At 39.0% G+C, this 20,254-nt stretch overlaps 2 protein-coding genes across 3 annotated transcripts; one reads left to right on the top strand and one right to left on the bottom strand.

The window, feature by feature from the left end:
• Nucleotides 1–396: 396 nt before the first annotated feature.
• Nucleotides 397–10,399, bottom strand: LOC133664529 (solute carrier family 25 member 44-like). 2 transcript variants are annotated; one of them, XM_062069233.1, is made up of 4 exons: nucleotides 10,306–10,399; nucleotides 7,124–7,792; nucleotides 6,905–7,032; nucleotides 397–2,847 (listed from the first exon to the last, which is right to left on the bottom strand). In XM_062069233.1, the coding sequence occupies exons 1-4, from the start codon at nucleotides 10,310–10,312 to the stop codon at nucleotides 2,656–2,658; spliced, it is 996 nt and encodes a 331-aa protein (XP_061925217.1). In that variant the 5' UTR covers nucleotides 10,313–10,399; the 3' UTR covers nucleotides 397–2,655. The 2 variants fall into 2 exon arrangements, with proteins under 2 accessions (XP_061925217.1, XP_061925223.1); XM_062069239.1 differs by having other exon boundaries at nucleotides 398–2,847; nucleotides 10,170–10,375.
• A 1,264-nt stretch (nucleotides 10,400–11,663) lies between these two features.
• On the top strand, nucleotides 11,664–18,310 carry psma4 (proteasome 20S subunit alpha 4). The gene is made up of 9 exons (XM_062069219.1): nucleotides 11,664–11,803; nucleotides 12,152–12,177; nucleotides 12,253–12,295; nucleotides 14,804–14,966; nucleotides 15,060–15,137; nucleotides 15,251–15,339; nucleotides 15,701–15,831; nucleotides 15,916–16,039; nucleotides 18,084–18,310. Exons 2-9 carry the CDS (start codon nucleotides 12,175–12,177, stop codon nucleotides 18,236–18,238), a joined length of 786 nt encoding a protein of 261 aa, XP_061925203.1. The 5' UTR covers nucleotides 11,664–11,803; nucleotides 12,152–12,174; the 3' UTR covers nucleotides 18,239–18,310.
• Nucleotides 18,311–20,254: the final 1,944 nt, after the last annotated feature.

Below are 20,254 nucleotides of genomic sequence, written 5' to 3'. Positions count from 1 at the left end.
CCCTTAACCCTCTTTGTGACTACCTTTTAGTAAAGACTACCCATTAGTGAAGAACCCTGAATTTAGGCTGGGATTCGGATACCCTCAAAATCGACATTTCCTGAAAACCTTATGAAAATGTGTCCAGAATTTTTAACGCCATGTTGATACCTAACATGAAAGCAAACCCCAGCAAATATATATTAGGATGATAAAAGAAACTGCTATGTCCATGTGTGTTTTTGTTCATCTGTCGCCTCCAAACAGGGTGTAAGAGGGTTCACTCTTTGCATGATGACATAAACAATATACTGTCAATGGTGGGCTATCAACTTATTACATTTTCTGCCAGTCTTGACTTTCATCAACAATTTTTATCATTGCAAAATAGAAGAACAAATACAGTATGAAAAATGACATTTAATACGCGCAGGTTCAAAACGCAGGAAACAGACATTAAAATTTTTTATTGACGAGTTGAACACGGACAGGAAGTCACATGACATGACGCATGATATAAACTGCTTAGTCCTGAAGCAAGATTAGACATGACAGGTTCAGGAGTTCAACATATTTCAGGAGTTTTCTCTTCAGTGCGCAGCAAATCTGTACAAATGAAATATCTGCAAGACTTAGTAAGTGTAGCTATAATATCCGTTCTTAGCTTCATGTGCATTTTGTCTTTAAATATTCTTGTTTTCCAACATTGCTCATGGTGAAATCCCACAATTAGTTCACGCAAAGGCTCAAAAGATGAACATTTAAAAGTACAGTGGTACCTCAATTTTCCTTTGGAATCTGGTATATATTTTTCCCCATAAGAAATAATTTAAATCCAATAGTTCATTCCAGACACTCAAAAATTTCCAAAATTATAGATAGAATAATTATGGTTTTACATATCGAAAACAATGCATAAAACATGGCAATGATTAATTAAATGGTTAAATCAACATTTAAAATAAGTTTTACCATAAACCACTGATGAGTGGATGCCACCAGTTTTTTGCATCACTCCAACAATGTTTCTCACCTTCTTTATCAAAGGTCTGGAAAAGTTTCTTTGAGTCCATGCTTGCTATTTTGCAGCTGTACTCAATTAATAAAAGCGCAGACCCGTGAGACTTCTGTTTTGGCACTCGATTCCGCTGAATGACTTCCACACAATGTTTGGTTGTGTGCTAACAGACGTTTAACGAAAACTAGGTCAACATTTGGGCGAAGATTTTCATGTATGAGAAGCAAGGTGTAAGAAAACCAAGGTACCACTGTATGTTCTTGTAAATTGCATTTCAACATAATTCCTTAAAGTAGTTTTCACATTATTTCAGTAAATTTTCTAAGCAAAGTTCAAATAAAATCCCTGCATCACCGTAAGTGTTACCCCAATATAGGTTATATTTTACTCATTAATAGTTTGTTGCATCAAAATTGCCACATTACCCCCCAAAAACTGTACAAAGATCCCACCAATAAAATGTCCTTATTCATGGTGACAATGGCATTAATTTAGATGTCTAAACTAATTCCATCCATCCATTCATCCATCCATTTTCTACCGCTTGTCCCTTACAGGGTCGCGGGGGGTGCATTATAAAGAAACACCAACACCAAATAAAAACACTAAGCATAATAAATTGTAAGACATTATTAAAAACAAATGTACGGATTCAGTTTGTGCTTAAAAGGGTACAACACACACAACAAAACTGCACTTGTTAAACCTGGAACACGCACGCAGTCTAAAACCGAATTTTTCGAACTATAAGTCGCAGTTTTTTTCATAGTTTGGCCGGGGGTGCGACTTCTACTCTGGAGCGACTTATGTGTGAAATTATTAACACATTACCGTAAAATATCAAATAATATTATTTAGCTCATTCACGCAGGAGACTAGACGTATAAGATTTCATGAGATTTAGCGATTAGGAGTGACAGATTGTTTGGTAAACGTATAGCATGTTCTATATGTTATAGTTATTTGAATGACTCTTACCATAATATGTTACGTTAACATACCAGGCACGTTCTCAGTTGGTTATTTATGCCTCATAACGTACACTTATTCAGCCTGTTGTTCACTATTCTTTATTTATTTTAAATTGCCTTTCAAATGTCTATTCTTGGTGTTGGGTTTTATCAAATAAATTTCCCCAAAAAATGCGACTTATATTCCAGTGCGACTTATATATGTTTTTTTCCTTCTTTATTATGCATTTTCGGCCGGTGCAACTTACTCTCCGGAGCAACTTATACTCCGAAAAATACGGTAGTTGTGTTCCTCCACTACTTAGGTTTGCATTGTTGCATGGAATTTGCCATTTTGTCATCCATTATTAATTAGAACACATACACAACATACCTACAAGACAGATATATTTCACAAATGTTACTTGATAAAGGCAAAAACAATAATAAAAAAAAAGGCCAAAATAGTACAAGTAGTAGCAGTCGTGGTACTTCTTACCTGATGTTGGCCCACCATGTTGAATCTCTTGATGATGTAGAGCAGTTGACACCAACCACAAACATTCTCCGAACAACAACAAAAATCAGTCTGCAATGACTTGTCTATTTTGGTCTACTTTAAAAAAAAGTGAGGTACTTTTGTTTTTGTGTCCTGTATGGAGCTTCTCTTCTCACATGGCACGTGGTCCCGGTGTCCCAAAGTAGCATCTACCAGTGTCTGGAGTCCACAAGCTCAGGCCGCAAACTCACTTTTTTGAGGGTCTCGTAGCCGACCACCATGACGATGGCGGTGGGAGTGGAAGAAATGATGCGGGCCGACAGTCCTTTGGTCAAACCCCAGACGCCTTCGTCCCTGATCAGCTGCCTGAATGTGTCGATGATTGAAGTGCGTCCTTCAACCTAAACAAAATACTATTATTACACCAGCAACAATTTGGTTTGATTCATTCGATTAGAAAAAAGATTTAAATTGCATTTTGTTGCTTTGATGATTCTTTTAATTGTAAAATACATGGAAATGGTTTCCACTATGGCTGCCTTAATAGACCGCACATGAGCGTGGTGCACCTGTTGGTGATGCAGGTCGCACTACGGCTGATGTGGCCTGTGTGTGTGTGCGTGTGCGTGTGTGTGTGTCAAAAACAGAAGAGTGCCGAGAAATTTTGTAATCATTTCTAGTGGAAAAGAGACATTATTGAAATGTTTGCACTGTCAAACAAAGCTTGACAGTTTCCAATTTAAATAAAAACCACCCATAACTAACTAAACAAACCCTGCTGATTATATTTACCTCCTGGTAGAGGTAATAATAGTTCAATACTACCACTACTCAGTGGCCTAGTGGTTAGAGTGTCCGCCCTGAGATCGGTACGTTGTGAGTTCAAACCCCGGCCGAGTCATACCAAAGACTATAAAAATGGGACCCATTACCTCCTTGCTTGGCACTCAGCATCAAGGGTTGGAATTGGGGGTTAAATCACCAAAAATGACTCCCGGGCGCAGCACCGCTGCTGCCCACTGCTCCCCTCACCTCCCACGGGGGGATCAAGGGGAAGGGTCAAATGCAGAGAACAAATTTCACCACACCTAGTGTGTGCGTGACAATCATTGGTACTTTAACTTTAATTAACACCTCTCTGACAGTGTCTATCAAAAGTGAGCATTATCTTTTAACATTCAAGAGTACTGTATATTGGGGCCTTTTCCATCCTTTCGGGTAATGGTTTTGCTCTATTTTGGCCATCATTTTGGTTGTGTTACTCTGAATAGATTATATTTATTTTTTTATTCAAATTAACTCATACATCAATGATACACTGGGGATTTTTTTAGCCCAATGGAGTAGCGCCAGGTCATAAAGTCCTCCGGGAATTAAGAGTAGGGATGGGTACACTATACATTTAGACCGATACGGTACCAATTCCCAGTACCTGAGAATTGATACAAGTACTCCACAGTATCATTTTTCAGTATTTTTGTGTGTGTTCATAAGAGTTAAATGCTTTTGATAATAAAAGCTATTTTTTAGCAATATTTAAAAATGAGCTAATTATGATAACTGCTGTCCAGTTGTGAAATCTTGTTTTATTATGACATTTTTGAGTCTCAATTGCAAGTATAATAAGTTGCAGTTACAGTTACAAGTCCAAGACAGTAGATGGTAGTAGTGTAAAGTTTATGGTGTGTTGGCTAGTCAGTACAGTCTTTGCTGAGTCTAGTCTTCTGTTGCGCCCTAAAAAGTGTTAACACCGTATGTATTGTACTTATTACGCACCAGCTGTTTGATTCTAATGTGCATCTTAGTACTAGTTTTCATTAACAAATGTGAGGGAATTTAAATCACCATGTTAAATTGCTAATGCTAATCAGTAGCATGTCAATAGCAATGTCATTAGCATCAAACTAGCACATTTTTGGAAAAGCGCAGCCTTACCAAACTTACGTTGGAGTGTTTTTTGAGTCAATTTCTTTGTTGGCATTGCACATTGCAACATTACCTAAAGGTAGTTTGGCTGAGTTCGTTCTCAGTGCTGCTGGAGTGATCGCCATGTGCCGAAGCGTGAAGAGCCAGCTACCGGGCGTGACGTCACACACAACCCAGGTACCAAAACATGGCACTGTTGGATTTTACGTGAATCAATGCCCATCAGGACCAGCGGAATCCGATCGGTGCTAAAGGAAGTAACAGACTCGGTACCGATCCCAAGTTCAGAGTGTATAAACAATTTTTTAATTCATGTTTTTGTCTAAGACCTCCTAATCAACTTAAGTCCTCATAAAATAATGTTGTTTAATTGTTTACATTTTAACCCTTTGAATGCACATTTGACCTAATTATGTCAGTTTTTTAATTTGGAAACAAATTCATAAAATGAGACATCCATACATAAGATGTTGAAGGGCTAGGATACTGGAGTAAGATTGGTTCTAAAACACCTTAGGACTTTTTCATCCTGGCGTTAACTTACTGCAAGTAAATGATTTAAAGCCCCACAGGGTTAATACCGCTCTTCTATTGGAGTTTGTTAATGTCAGGTGTACCTAATGTTACGACCTGTAAATCACCCAGCTGTAGTGTTGTCCCGATACCAAGATTTTGCTACCGGTACCAAAATAATTTCAATACTTTTTGTTACTTTTCTAAATAAAGGGGACCACAAAAAATTGCATTATTTACTTTATTTTAACAAAAAATCTTACGGTACATTAAACATATGTTTCTTATTGCAAGTTTGTCCTTAAATAAAATAGTGAACATATCAGTGTTTCCCATAAACTGCCAAGATACCTGTGGCGGTGGGGGCGTGGCTATGGGCGTGGTCACCATGACATCATCGAGTAATTTGCATAATTTACTACAATGATATGATTTTCTCTAAAAAGGCTAAAAAAATGTATACTTACTAATTAATAATAACAGTTTTGTTTTAAACGTCCATCCATCCATTTTACAATATAATTACAACACTTTATGTACATATTTATATACAGATTTGAACAATAAGTTATTCACTGAAATATATGTATTAATTGTGGTTCTTACAAAAAATATATCTTATAAAATATAAAAGCTAAAATGTCTCTTAAATCTCTGCCCCTTTAATTAGTGCATACTAAATAATTTAATTTTAGCCTACTACTACAACCATATTATTTACCAGCAACGTGAAACAGAGGCAGAGGTGTCCTGACACAGTCAGTAACAAAAAAACAGAAAACAGTATTGGTGGTAGATAGACACAGAGCTTCATCAAACATCTGATCCACTGAACAAAGAGCTCCAAAAATCTTGAACTTTAGACTGCCATCAGTTTTACTCCCTACACTTAACCATGTGTTTCCTACTGCCTGCAGACTTTGCACCCTTTGTTATATACACATGTTGTGTTTCTAATATAAATACATTTAATAAAGTCAAATACAAATAAGGCAACAAGAGAAGTATCCTACACTTCTCTTTTGTAAAGTAAATCTGAACAGCCGATATGGGCATCTACATCAACTGTATGATTTGCCTGTGAAGCTGGACAGGACAAAAAAAAAAAAGTTTTTATTTTTTATTTATTTATTTTTTATTTGTGGCGGACGTAATTCTTTTGTGGCGGGCCGCCACAAATAAATGAATGTGTGGGAAACACTGCATACAAGACAACTTGTCTTTTAGTAGTAAGTAAATGGTAAATGGTAAATGGGTTATACTTGTATAGCGCTTTTCTACCTTCAAGGTACTCAAAGCGCTTTGACACTATTTCCACATTCACCCATTCACACGCACATTCACACACTGATGGCGGGAGCTGCCATGCAAGGCGCTAACCATGACCCATCAGGAGCAAGGGTGAAGTGTCTTGCTCAAGGACACAACGGACGTGACTAGGTTGGTAGAAGGTGGGGATCGAACCAGGAACCCTCAGGTTGCTGGCACGGCCACTCTCCCAACTACGCCAAACAAAGTCTCCTAATTTGTCTGCTGACATATGCAGTAACATATTGTGTCATTTATCATTCTATTATTTTGTCAATGACAAGTGGTAGAAAATGAATTATTATCTACCTTTTCATTTACTGTTAATATCTGCTTACTTTCTCTTTTAACATGTTCTAGCTACTCTTCTGTTAAAATGTAATAATCACTTATTCTTCTGTTGTTTGATACTTTACATTAGTTTTGGATGATACCACAAATTTGGGTATCAATCCGATACCAAGTCGTTACAGGATCATACTTTGGTCATATTTAAAGTCCTCATGTGTCCAGGCCAGGGTCGTATTTCCTGAGTTTATAAACATGCGGTGGACCGGTACTTTTCAGAGGCGGTATAATACCGAATATGATTCATTAGTACCGGTATTAGTACTATACTACCGTACAACCCTACCCTGCTGTTAATATTCCTTTCCTGGTCGCTTCTAATGAGATGTGAGCTATCTTTGAAGCGTCCCCGTCGAGGCTTACCTGCACCCTGGCTCTGACAACATCCATCGGGTTGGTGACAGTGGAGGCAGTGGCGGCCGCGAGTGGCCCAGCCATGGCTTGGAGGACAATATGAGGACAGTCAGAAGGGGCCAGGTTTGACAGCTGCTCTGTGGAACGCAGAGAGGAAGATAATATGGAATTTCATTGATTTAGTTCCACTACAAAAAGGTTTTCTCGGAGGTGGAAATTTCAGATTACCAGCATAAAAATGGTAGAACGGCCACCAGACGGCGCTATTTGGGATGTAGGTAAGTAAAGAAGCAACGGCTCCCCTGTAGAAGCCTGGTAAACCATCAGCAGCAAATATTTGGGTCACAATGCTTCTGGTTTGGCCAAACACTCTTTTTGGCTTGCCGGTCTCTGATTTAGAATGAAGGCGAAAGCGGCTGAGGTGCTCCCCCTGGCCTTGCATCATCAGCTGCTGCGACACCACGTCGATGGGCACAGTGATGCTCTGGGCCACCAAGGACGCCGCGCCGCCCGCCACCAGCGACTTGACTGTGTTGTCGTCAGAATAGTTGGACACATACTTCCTCACCAGTTCGTAGGTGGTTATGTAAGCCTGGCCAGAGATGATGGTGAAGGTGTTCACCATGAAGCCACGGTACAGGCCCCGAACGCCCTCCGCCCGCAGGATCTTGACGAAGGCGTCGAAGGTGCCGCTGTAGAGGGATTTGCCCCTCTGCACCTGAAGCCGAGTCCGGATCAGGGTGGCCGGGTAGACCGTGGCCCTGATGCTCAAGGTAATGAACACCCCAAAAGAATAGAACTTCCTTTTGTCCAAGTCCTCCCACTCAATGATCTGGATGTTCCTCTTTTGCTGCATGGTGCCATTCGTAGCAGCATCCTCATTTGAATGACTCATGACTGCCAAGAAAAGGAATATTGTTAGAGGGATTCTTGCCTCTTATTAAACACGCAAAAAAGTTATTACTGTATGTTTATTAATATGTACTGCCACTATTTTTAAAAGAAATAAATGAGGAGGAGGAGCTGGTCGTCTATTTAGAAGATGATGGTTAATCTTTTTATCCAGAGCACCCACACAAACATTATTTATATATTTATAGTATACAATAACAAAGCACTGTACTGTGTGTATTTAATTTAATTGTTCATTGGAATCCCTATTACTATATAAGTTATACATTTATCTGTGAGTATGCAGATTCTCTTCAGAATTGATAGCTTTGGACACTGATGTTTAGGACCCACCGAGTGCCTGGTCGTTTGTTTTGTGACTCACCAGTCAAGTCCGACCAGCCACGTGTACTCAAATTTTGTCACTTCCAATGCTAATTTCATTAATCAATCAATCAATCAATTAAAAATACACCATAACACTTAAGTCTCTTTTTTCTGTTTCTTGGTTTAGCAAGCTTTCTAATGACACCAGCATTCCTGAAATGTGGTATGCATACTTGCCAACCCTCTCGTTTTTAGCGGGAGAATCCCGGTATTCAGCGCCTCTCCCGACAACCTCCGGCAGAGATTTTCTCCCGACAAACTCCCGGTATTCAGCCGGAGCTGGAGGCCACGCCCTCTCCAGCTCAATGCGGACCTGAGACTGAGTGGGACAGCCTGTTCTCACGTCCGCTTTCCCACAATATAAACAGCTTGCCTGCCCAATGACGTCATAACATCTACGGCTTTTAGAGAGTAGAGTGCACAACTGCGCACACAACAAGGAGACGAAGCAGAAGAACGAGGAAATTACAGACATGGCGACGCCGTCGACGAGCAAGATGAAGAAATACGCTTGCAAGTTCCAAAACGAATGGAAACAAGAATTTCAGTTCATCCAGGACAGTTCGAAGGGGAAGGTGTATGTTGCCTGGTAATATGTAGAACAGACTTCTCCATTGAACACGGTGGCCGAAATGATATACTCATCATGAACGGAGAAGTTAAACAGGACAATACTGCCATCTAATGGATAGCCACCGGAACACTGAAATTCAAGTATTTATTTTATGTAAATAAAATAAATAAATAAATATATATATATATATATATATATAGCTAGAATTCACTGAAAGTCAAGTATTTCATATATATATATATGAAATATATATGAAATACTCGAGTTGGTGAATTCTTAACTTAAACAAGTTGTAAAACGTATTCAGGTGTTACCATTTAGTGGTCAATTGTACGGAATATGTACTGTACTGTGCAATCTACTAATAAAAGTTTCAATCAATGAATCAATTGCTTTTTGTAGCACAATGACATCCGTGAATGATTAATACAGCAGTTTTTGTAATAGATAATTAAGTCGGTCATGATAAACATACTGAGATGAAGAATATCTTATTTTCAATACGGTTGAAAGTGTTTCTCATAATTCTTCTTCTTTGTACTTTGTAAGCGCTATTAATTTGAACAACCTCTTTACAATATCTTTACTCAATCCATTCAATAATTTTATTCCACATACTGATATGCTAAAGTTTCTAAGTGTTGTATGTGCATATAAATGTTTTAAATTAGATTTTCCTCTAAGGTTATATTTATCCTCTTTAGTAGATAAGAACTGTTGTACATTCTTGGGTAGCAGGTTATATTTTGCTTTGTACATAATTTTAGCTGTTTGCAATTTTACCAAATCATCGAACTTCAATATTTTTGACTCAATAAATAAAGGGTTTGTATGTTCTCTATATCCAACATTATGTATCAGTCTAATTGATCTTTTTTGTAACACGGTTAACGAATGAAGCGCACATTTGAACGGGGCGGTACAGCTCGGCGGGTAGAGCGGCCGTGCCAGCAACCTGAGGGTTCCAGGTTCGATCCCCGCTTCCACCATCCTAGTCACTGGACAAGACACTTTACCCACCTGCTCCCTGTGCCACCCAGACTGGTTTAAATTTAACTTAGATATTGGGTTTCACTATGTAAAAGCGCTTTGAGTCAATAGAGAAAAGCGCTATATAAAAATAATTCACTTCACTTCACATTTATAGTTATTTCTGCACAATAACTCAGATATGGTAACACTAGCGAGCAGTAGAGAATATGAAGTGATTTTTGGCCCAGGACGTATTTTGCTTTGTTCATTATTGAAATGTTTCTTGCCACCTTATATTGTATATGAGATTTCCAGTTCATATTTATACAAGTCATCAAGATGTAGTTGTCACCTGCTGCATAATTGACGCTAATGGTATGCTAATGCTGATCACAATTTATATCCAATGTGTTAGCATAGCATTCATGACAGCCTTCACACAACACTTACCTCTTAGGACAGATGTTTACGTCCTGAATAATTTGAATAACATAGCGACGAGTAATGTTCGAATATGTCGTTTCTTATCAAGCTGTTAAAAGCGAGAAGCTGCGGGAGAGTTATCGTGTTCGACCTCCGAGCTCACCCGACATCCGGCTTCCATTCCAAACACAGGGGCCGGCATGACGTCACAACCAATCAGGAGGCTTGTTGTTGGTCTTCCTCGTGTCTCTTTTTACTTGTATGTCGTAGCGCCATAGCGCCCTCTATGGTGAACCATGTGTAGTAAACCTATGTTATTCATATTTAATTGTATTTATTTATTTATCCATCCATCCATTTCTACCGCTTGTCCCTTTCGGGTTGCGGGGGGTGCTGGAGCCTATCTCAGTTGCATTTATTTATGTATTTATGTATTTATTTATTTGAATTAGGACAATGCATATTCATCAACATAGAGCAACAATGTAAATATGCCGGAGTTAGCACAATAGCTCATTTTCCTCCGTTATTCATATTTAATTGTATGTATTTATTTGAATTAGGACAATGCATATTCATCAACATAGAGTAGCAATGTAAATATGTCGGAGTTAACGCAATAGCTCATTTTCCTCCGTTATTCATATTTAATTGTATTTATTTATGTATTTATTTATTTATGTATTTGAATTAGGACAATGCATATTCATCAACATAGAGCAACAATGTAAATATGTCGGAGTTAGCACAATAGCTCATTTCCCTCCGTTATTCATATTTAATTGTATGTATTATCGTGGAGGGGGGGCACAGGTTCGGTGGCCACGGATGAAGTGCTGGCTGTCCAGAGTCGGGACCCGGGGTGGACCGCTCGCCTGTGCATCGGTTGGGGAGATCTCTGCGCTGCTTACCTGTCTCCGCTCGGGATGGTCTCCTGCTGGCCCCACTATGGACTGGACTCTCACTATTATGTTAGATCCACTATGGACTGGACTTTCACAATACGTCAGACCCACTCGACGTCCATTGCATCCGGTCTCACCTAGAGGGGGGGGGAGCGGGGGGGTCACCCACATCTGCGGTCCTCTCCAAAGTTTCTCATAGTCATTCACATCGACGTCCCACTGGGTTGTGAGTTTTTCCTTGCCCTTATGTGGGCTCTGAACCGAGGATGTCGTTGTGGATTGTGCAGCCCTTTGAGACACTTGTGATTTAGGGCTGTATAAATAAACATTGATTGATTGATTGATTGATTGATTGATTAAATAAGTTATTTTCTTCCCACTCCCTTTCAGGATAAACTGGACAATCATGTTTACACACTGTGCATTACCTTTTGCATTATATTAATTTATATTATTATGTATTGTCTACCTTGTAATTTAAAAAAAATTATTTGCTGAAATGCATGAATAAATTAAATTAAATTCAATGAACCTACCCAATTAACAACACATTGAAATTCCAGCAAATTTACCGTTGACTAAGTTTGTAAATAAACAGGTGTTATACCCTCCCGCAGACAGGTGGCAGTGTGGGACACAGTTTGCACCGTCGCGACACTTCAGACCGGTGCGCATGAGGAAGCGTTAAACAGAAAGTACAAGACCGAACATCTTCGTTGGCTAAAACGACAACAACGTACTCCTTTTTCGTCGAAGGTACTGCAAATAAATGTTGTGGGTAGCAGATAATAATATACTCCACTTTGTTTCGGTCTAAGGAGTTTGACTCCGTCCTACAGTCATTGTGTACTAGCATGCTAGCTAACTAGCTGAGATATTGCAGATTCATTCTGTGGAGCAGCGGCTGTCACGCTTGTAATAGTCACTAATTCTTATGTTTTAATGTGCTTGTGTATTGTACTGTGGATATAAATATATAATATGATAAGTCCTCTCCAACCGGTTGATTAATTTTTGCAAATATTTTACTTGCATTAGAACGAGTGGTAGGTACGCAAAAAAAAGTGCGCTTTTGGGCTAATATGACATCTTTGCTATTTGCAGGATAATTCCTTGGTCACGCAAACATGGTATGTTACAACTTATGTTCTTAATGTCGAAATCTGTTGGTTGTTTACTCATTACTGTTCTTGCTTGATGTTTAGTCACGCAGATATGATTCCCGGACAACCATATTTTCTCCTGAAGGTAAGTGTTATTTCCTTAATAATAGCAGTGGAAGTTTGTTGTCTGTTATCATCCTTCATTAAGTACCCACAATGCATCCGGAAAGTATTCACAGCGCTTCACTTTTTCCACATTTTGATATGTCACAGCCAAATGGATTAAAAATTCACATTTGTCCTCAAAATTCTATACACAATACCCCATAATAACGATGTGAGAAGGTGTTTTTTTTTGTTTTTTTTGATAATTTATCAAATGGTCCTAGTGTGTGAATGTTGTCTGTGTTGGCCCTGTGATGAGGTGGCGACTTGTCCAGGGTGTAACCCGCCTTCCGCCCGAATGCAGCTGCGATAGGCTCCAGCGACCCCGAAAGGGACAAGCGGTAGAAAATGGATGGATGGATATCGAAATAAAAAAACTAAGAAATCACATATACATAAGTATTCACAGCCTTTGCTCAATACTTTGTTGATGCACCTTCGACAACAATGATAGCCTCACGTCTTTTTGAATACAATACCACAGGCTTGGCACACCTACACTATATAGCCAAAAGTATTTGGCCACCTGCCTTGACTCACATATGAACTTGAAGTGCCATCCCATTCCTAACCCGTAGGGTTCAATCTGATGTCGGTCCACCGTTTGCAGCTATTACAGCTTCAACTCTTCTGGGAAGGCTGTCCACAAGGTTGCGGAGTGTGTTTATAGGAATTTTCGACCATTCTTCCAAAAGCGCATTGGTGAGGTCACACACTGATGTTGGTCGAGAAGGCCCGGCTCTCAGTCTCCGTTCTAATTCATTCAAAGGTGTTCTATCGGGGTTCAGGTCAGGACTATGTGCAGGCCTGTCAAGTTCATCCACACCAGACTCTGTCATCCATGTCTTTATGGAACTTGCTTTGTTCACTGGTGCACAGTCATGTTGGAAGAGGAAGGGGCCCGCTATAAACTGTTCCCACAAGGTTGGGAGCATGTAATTGTCCAAAATGTTTTGGTATCCTGGAGCATTCAAAGTTCATTTCACTGGAACTAAGGGGCCAAGCCCAACTCCTGAAAAACAACTCCACTCCATAATTCCTCGTCCACCAAGTTTCACACTCTGCACAATGCAGTCCGAGAGTCGCGGAAGATGCCTCCTGCGAGTGTGGGGACCCAGTCCAGACAGTAGAGCATATAGTAACTAGTTGCCCCAAACACCGGCCACCAAATGGCGAGCAAGGTCTGATTGACCTGGACGATGACACGTTGACCTGGCTCGCCTCAACAGAGCTGAAAATCTCGACACACGACAGAAGAAGAAGAAGCCGTCCGAAATGTACCGTTCTCCTGACAACCTCCAAACCCAAACTCGTCCATCAGATTGCCACTCGTCCATCAGATTGCCAGATGGAAAAGCGTGTTTCATCACTCCAGAGAACACGTCTCCACTGCTCTAGAGTCCAGTGGCGACTTGCTTTACACCACTGCATCCGACGCTTTGCGTTGGACTTGGTGATGTATGGCTTGGATGCAGCTGATCGGCCATGGAAACCCATTCCATGAAGCTCTCTATATACTGTACGTGGGCTAATTGGAAGGTCACATGAAGTTTGGAGCTCTGTAACAACTGACCGTGCAAAGAGGTCGCAGACTTTCTGCACAATGGGCTTCAGGATCCGCTGACCCCTCTTGTCAGTTTACGTGGCCTACCACTTCGTGGCTAAGTTGCTGTTCTTCCCAAACTCTTCCATTTTCTTATAATAAAGCCAACAGTTGGCTTTGGAATATTTAGGAGCAAGGAAATTTCACGACTGGATTTGTTGCACATGTGGCATCCTACGAGCGGCCCCTTCTTTCATTCTCCATGCCTAAGTGCTTGATTTTATACACCTGTGGCCCAGGCCAAGCGATTAGGACACCTGATTTTTATCATTTGGATGGGTGGCTAAATACTTTTGGCAATATAGTGTATCTTTGGGCAGTTTTGCCCATTCCTTTTTGCAGCATCTCTCAAGCTCCATAGGGTTGGATGAAACGCGGCTGCCCTTCTCCCACAGTCGCTCGTTTTAGAAGGCCGGCCAGCCCGAGGAAGAGTCCTAGTGGTTCTAAACTTCTTACATTTACGGATAATGGAGACCACTGTGCTCATTAGGACCTTCAAGGCCGCAGATCATTTTCCATACACTTCCCCAGATTTTTACCTCAAGGCAATCCTGTCTCGAAGTTCTACAGACTATTCCTTCAACTTCATTTTTGGTTTGTGCTCTGCCATGCACTGTCCAGTTTGGAAGCTTATATATAGACCGGTGTGTGACTTTGCAAATCATGTCTAACCAACAGAATTTACCACAAGTGGACTCCAATTAAGCTGTAGGAGCATCTTAAGTATGATCAGTTGATCTGCTGGAGTTAACTGGAGCTGAGCTACTCAGCTCAAAAATGAAGCCCTGTGAATACTTTCCTGATGCACTGTACATTTCTTAAGCTGGCATATTGAGTCTACAACTCTTTAAATTCTCCATTAAATTCCTACGTACCCTTCTACAGGTCGCTTGTATCAGGTGGAGTATGCCATGGAAGCTATTGGCCATGCTGGAACATGTCTCGGGATTCTAGCCAATGATGGAGTGCTGTTAGCTGCAGAGAGACGCAACATCCACAAACTGTTGGACGAAGTTTTTTTCTCTGAGAAGATCTACAAACTGAATGAGTGAGCGCATTCGGCTGCAGTAACCATGTCAAAGAGATAAGTAATTGTAACGAAGTGTGTGATTTTTATTTTTTTTATTTTATTTTTTTCCAGAGACATGGCTTGCAGTGTTGCAGGGATCACATCAGATGCCAACGTGCTGACAAATGAACTGCGGCTAATCGCACAGAGGTAGAACCTGTTTGTGTCTAAACTTCTATAACTTATTTGAATCCATTCATGACATAGTTTACTTTAACATCCAAGAAACTAAAACTGTGTGTGTTGAATGTTTTTCTTGTCAGATATTTGCTGCAGTACCAGGAGCCCATCCCTTGTGAGCAGCTGGTGACGGCGTTGTGTGACATCAAGCAGGCCTACACTCAGTTTGGAGGTAGGAAGCTTTCTCATGCGTCCTTTCATGGAGCAAAAATGCATTAGTCCCATTATGATGGGACTGTCTATGAATGAGAGTCAATTGTAAGAAAAAAAACAAAACACTTGTGAAATTTTTTTTAAAAATAAAATGATAGCAGATTATGCAGATTATTCGATGGCGTCATGGTGACCATGCCCCCACCACCACAGGTATCTTGGCAGTCCACTTGTGCTCATTAGGACAGATATTCCATTAGGATTTCTCTGCTGACTGCTCACCAGTCCATCACAGGACTTACATTTACACCTATAGAACATTTAAAAAAAAAACGCCAATACAATTTAGATTTCGACATCTGTGTGGATTCCCCTTGTAGGCAAGCGGCCGTTCGGCGTGTCTCTCTTGTACATCGGCTGGGACAAGCACTATGGCTTCCAGTTGTACCAGAGTGACCCCAGTGGCAACTACGGAGGATGGAAGGCAACATGCATCGGCAACAACAGTGCTGTAAGCTCTACTCACAAATAAGTTTACATGTCACTGACTGAGCTACGTTGAAATTAAGTTTCAAGCTGTTCTCTCACACCTCAGGCCGCGGTATCCATGTTGAAGCAGGACTACAAGGAGGGAGAGATGACTTTGTCCTCGGCTCTGGCTCTGGCCGTCAAAGTTCTCAACAAAACTATGGACGTCAGCAAGCTGTCTGCGGAGAAAGGTGAGATCTAACTGGGCCCTAAACAAGATTTAGGGTCTTTAATTCCTGAAACCTAATGTCATTGCCTCACATACACACACAGTATGTTTACTTGCACTAAAAAACTCATTATTGACTTAATTTTGTATATATTTTGTATAAAATAGTGCAGACAGATTTGATATGAAGTAGCCAGAATGTGATTTTAAAATCATACTTGTTAATGTTTGCTTAAATATAAATAAATAAATGATAAATGGGTTATACTTGTATAGCGCTTTTCTACCTTCAAGGTACTCAAAGCGCTTTGACAGTATTTCCACATTCACCCATTCACACACACATTCACACACTGATGGCGGGAGCTGCCATGCAAGGTGCTAACCAGCACCCATCAGGAGCAAGGGTGAAGTGTCTTGCCCAAGGACACAACGGCCGTGACTAGGATGGTAGAAGGTGGGGATTGAACCCCAGTAACCAGCAACCCTCCGATTGCATGCACGGCCACTCTACCAACTTCGCCATTTATATTTATATTTATATGATTATAAATCTGTCAAATTTCCCTTTTCTTTCGAGTGTAAGGCAGAGATTATCTAAGTCTGTGGATAATAATCATAAAAATACATATTTATTATGATTATTATCATTAATGTATCTATGGGGGGTTAAGTTTCTACTCTCTTTAAAAGCTAGTGACATCTCCGTTTCCATCTTTAATCAAGGCCCGCTGAAGGCACCACAATTTTGCAGCTATGAGATGCAAAAGTTATTACCTGTATCCACTCAGTCACCCAAAGGGGGGTCCCCACATCTTCCAAGGTTTCTCAATGTTCCCATGGGGTTTAGTTTTTTCTAGCCCTGATGTGGGATCTGAGCTGAGGATGTCATTGTGGCTTGTGCAGCCCTTTGAGACATTTGTGATCAAGGGCTATTTAAGTAAACTTTACTTGATTGAAAAGTAAAACTTAAACTTTGTCCGACGCTGCCAAAAATAGCTTTATTATATTTTTACCTTTCTTCACTCTCCTCATCCTGGTTCCCAAATGTGTGTGTTGCATAAACGTGAGCTTTAAATACATTAATTATGACGTCTATGTTGAGTAAAGAGAGAAGTGTTCTATGATGGGTTTGCGGCTGCCATGAGAAATGAAGCATTTTACATTTGCAAGAGGGTTTAGGTTGTGTTACACATTCCTAATTTGATTCAAACAACTTTATCATTGAACTTTCACAGCAAAATGGATGTTGTATTAACTTTTATGGCATCCTTTTTTAAACTAAAAAGGAAAGGACGTCTTCAAATCTTCACAAAAAGCCCATGTAATGATCATGTAGCCTCCTCATGTTTGGGGCTCTAAAAAAGTGTTTATGCCAGGGGCCGGCCCAGCCTGCTGGAAAATACATTCTAGCCCAGGGGTGTCAAAGTCCTTTTTTATTGAGGGCCATATTACAGTTGTGGTTACCCTCAGGGGGCCGCTTTTAACAAGGAGTTGTGTGTGTGTTTTATACAAGGTATAAAAAAAAAATTAAAATTTTACTTTCAAAAACTTGCAGCTTAGTCACCAGAATTTTACAGTAAAAGCAGTGGGTTTTTTACAGCATATAAAAATATTGAATGAATGGAATGGAAAAACAATGCCACTGTTTTTAGCGGTAAAAATCAAGCAACAGAGCTGCCTTTTTTTTTTTTTACCATAAAATCTTGTTGTTTTAATGTTTTTTAATGTGTTAGTGTCGTACTGTGTCTCACTCAACAAAAACAATTTTTTGCAATACATGATAATATAATATTTTGATAATACTGAATTTTAAAAGATATGCAATTGAATGCAGTGCATGATTTTAATGTCAAAAGGGAAATAACAAATATATTTAGTAAGGAAAGATTAAGCATTTTATTATCGCATATTATTTCCAGGCTTTTGCGGGCCACATAAAAATAATGTAGCGGGCCAGATTTGGCCCCCGGGCCTTGAGTTTGACACCTGTGTTCTAGCCGAAGCCCAACCCCAAAGTGTTTTAAACGTGTTGTAAATGTATTCTCCTTGCTGTCTTGTTACAGTGGAGATTGCCACACTGACACGAGAGGATGGCATAACAAAAATCAAGGTGCTGAAACAGAAAGAAGTGGAAGAGCTCATTAAGCGACACGAGGCTGAGGAGGCCAAGGCCGAGAAAGACAAAAAGGAGAAGGAGCAGAAAGAAAAGGATAAATGAGCACAATAATGACATTTATGTCAGATAACCTTGTATTGTTTTTGTCTTTTACATTAAAAGTTTGGAAACTTGTGTTTCTGCTTCAGTTCTTAATTCTAAAAGGAATGACACACAGTTATACTTAACTTAAATATAAAGAATTCCAATATTAAATGTGTGCTGTTTCTCATGCATGTGAACTATACAGATGTGACATCAGTGAACGATGAGAAATGATTCGCTGTTACATTCGTTTGGGGCCTGTTTCTCATGCACCTGCAGATGGACTGTTGCCCACGCTGCATGTGCATGCCCTCCTGACTGGTGACTGGACTAGAAAAATCAGAAAGTCAAAGGAAACAAGCATTTGGATTCACTTTATATTTCTTTTTCTTTTTTCATTAGATAAGCAGTAATAGGTAGATTCACTTTTTATGTATTTTTTAATTGGGTTCACTTTTTAATTTTAATTTTTTTAATTTTAATTGAATATCCTTTTTTTTTTTTTTGCATTCACCTTTTATACATACAGTACTTTGTTTTTATTTTGAGTCACTTGTTTATATACTTTATTATTTGGATTAACTTAATGTAATATTTTTTTTATTTGCATAAACATTTTTATTTTATTTTTTAAATCTTTAATTCACTTTTACTTTTGTTGGGATTCACAATTTTTTATGTTTTTTATTTGGATACACTTAATTTTTTTAATTACATTTTTTGTTTGGATTAACTTTTTATTTTTATTTTTATTTACTTTGTGTTTATTGTTTTAATGTATTTTGGATTTGGATGTATTTTTTTAAAGTGGTTATTTATCTGTATTTACTTTTCTGGTTCGTTGTTCTGATGTGAATATGAATAGTAGTTGAAGTGTACCTGCACCAGGTAGGATCGTACAGCTCTGTCGTCACATTTTGTATTATATTGTTATTTTTATTTAAATTGTAATCATCCATTCTGTATACATATTATTTCATAAACTTTCCCTTCAATTTTTTTTTAGGTAAGGTGAAATTCAAAACAGTGACGTCACTGGCAAACAATGGGGACACCACATTATGGAAGAAAAAAATATATAGCCAATGGTACATAATACCCACTAATAGTGTAAATTAAAATTATTCAGATAAACATATGATCTTATAACTGCTACTGGCAATTGTTTCTTTGATAAAAATAAACAAACAAGACAATAACCAGCGAGTCTTTTTAACGGCTCTTTAAAAGGAACGTCTCTCCTCAAAAAGCCATAAATCCCCAAATTGAAAAGAACAATAACATTTCAGATGTAGTGTCTCCTCTTTACCACTGGATGGCGGTAGTGTTCAGTGATTTACAGCCCAGAAAGCTGACTAAATAAATGGTAAACGGTCTGTCTTCTATAGCAGTGGTTCTCAACCTTTTTTCAGTGATGTACCCCCTGTGAACATTTTTTAAATTCAATTACCCCCTAATCAGAGGAAAGCATTTTTGGTTGAAAAAAAGAGATAAAGAAGTAAAATACAGCACTATGTCATCAATTTCTGATTTATTAAATTGTATAACAGTGCAAAATATTGCTCATTTGTTGTGGTCTTTCTTGAACTATTTGGAAAAAAAGATATAAAAATAACTAAAAACTTGTTGAAAAATAAACAAGTGATTCAATTATAAATAAAGATTTCTACACATAGAAGTAATCATCAACTTAAAGTGCCCTCTTTGGTGATTGTAATAGAGATACATCTGGATTCATGAACTTAATTCTAAACATTTATTTTGTTGAAGTATTATTCAATAAATATATTTATAAAGGATTTTTGAATTGTTGCTATTTTTAGAATATTTTTTAAAAAATCTCACGTACTCCTTGGCATACCTTCAAGTACCCCCAGGGGTAAGCGTACCCCCATTTGAGAACCACTGTTCTATAGCACTTAATGATGATACCTGGAATTATACCAGAAGCGCTTTACAATAAACCTCACATTCACCCATTCACACACACACATTCACACACTGATGGCGGAAGCTGCCATGCAAGGCGCTAAC

Source organism: Entelurus aequoreus, linkage group LG02 (assembly GCF_033978785.1).
Source record: "Entelurus aequoreus isolate RoL-2023_Sb linkage group LG02, RoL_Eaeq_v1.1, whole genome shotgun sequence".
NCBI lineage: Eukaryota > Metazoa > Chordata > Actinopteri > Syngnathiformes > Syngnathidae > Entelurus > Entelurus aequoreus.
Note: the sequence above shows the minus strand (reverse complement) of the source record. Positions and strands in the feature narration are given on the sequence as shown.

Bases quoted from the DNA above. Each gene is read 5' to 3' on its own strand.
- psma4 (XM_062069219.1), top strand. The intron at 15,138-15,250 runs GTAGAACCTGTT...TTTTCTTGTCAG, and splicing joins CTGCGGCTAATCGCACAGAG to ATATTTGCTGCAGTACCAGG. The intron at 16,040-18,083 runs GTGAGATCTAAC...GTCTTGTTACAG, and splicing joins CAAGCTGTCTGCGGAGAAAG to TGGAGATTGCCACACTGACA.
- LOC133664529 (XM_062069233.1), bottom strand. The intron at 7,033-7,123 runs GTAATCTGAAAT...TGCGTTCCACAG, and splicing joins GTTCTACCATTTTTATGCTG to AGCAGCTGTCAAACCTGGCC. The intron at 2,848-6,904 runs GTAAGCCTCGAC...TATTTTGTTTAG, and splicing joins TTGTCAGAGCCAGGGTGCAG to GTTGAAGGACGCACTTCAAT.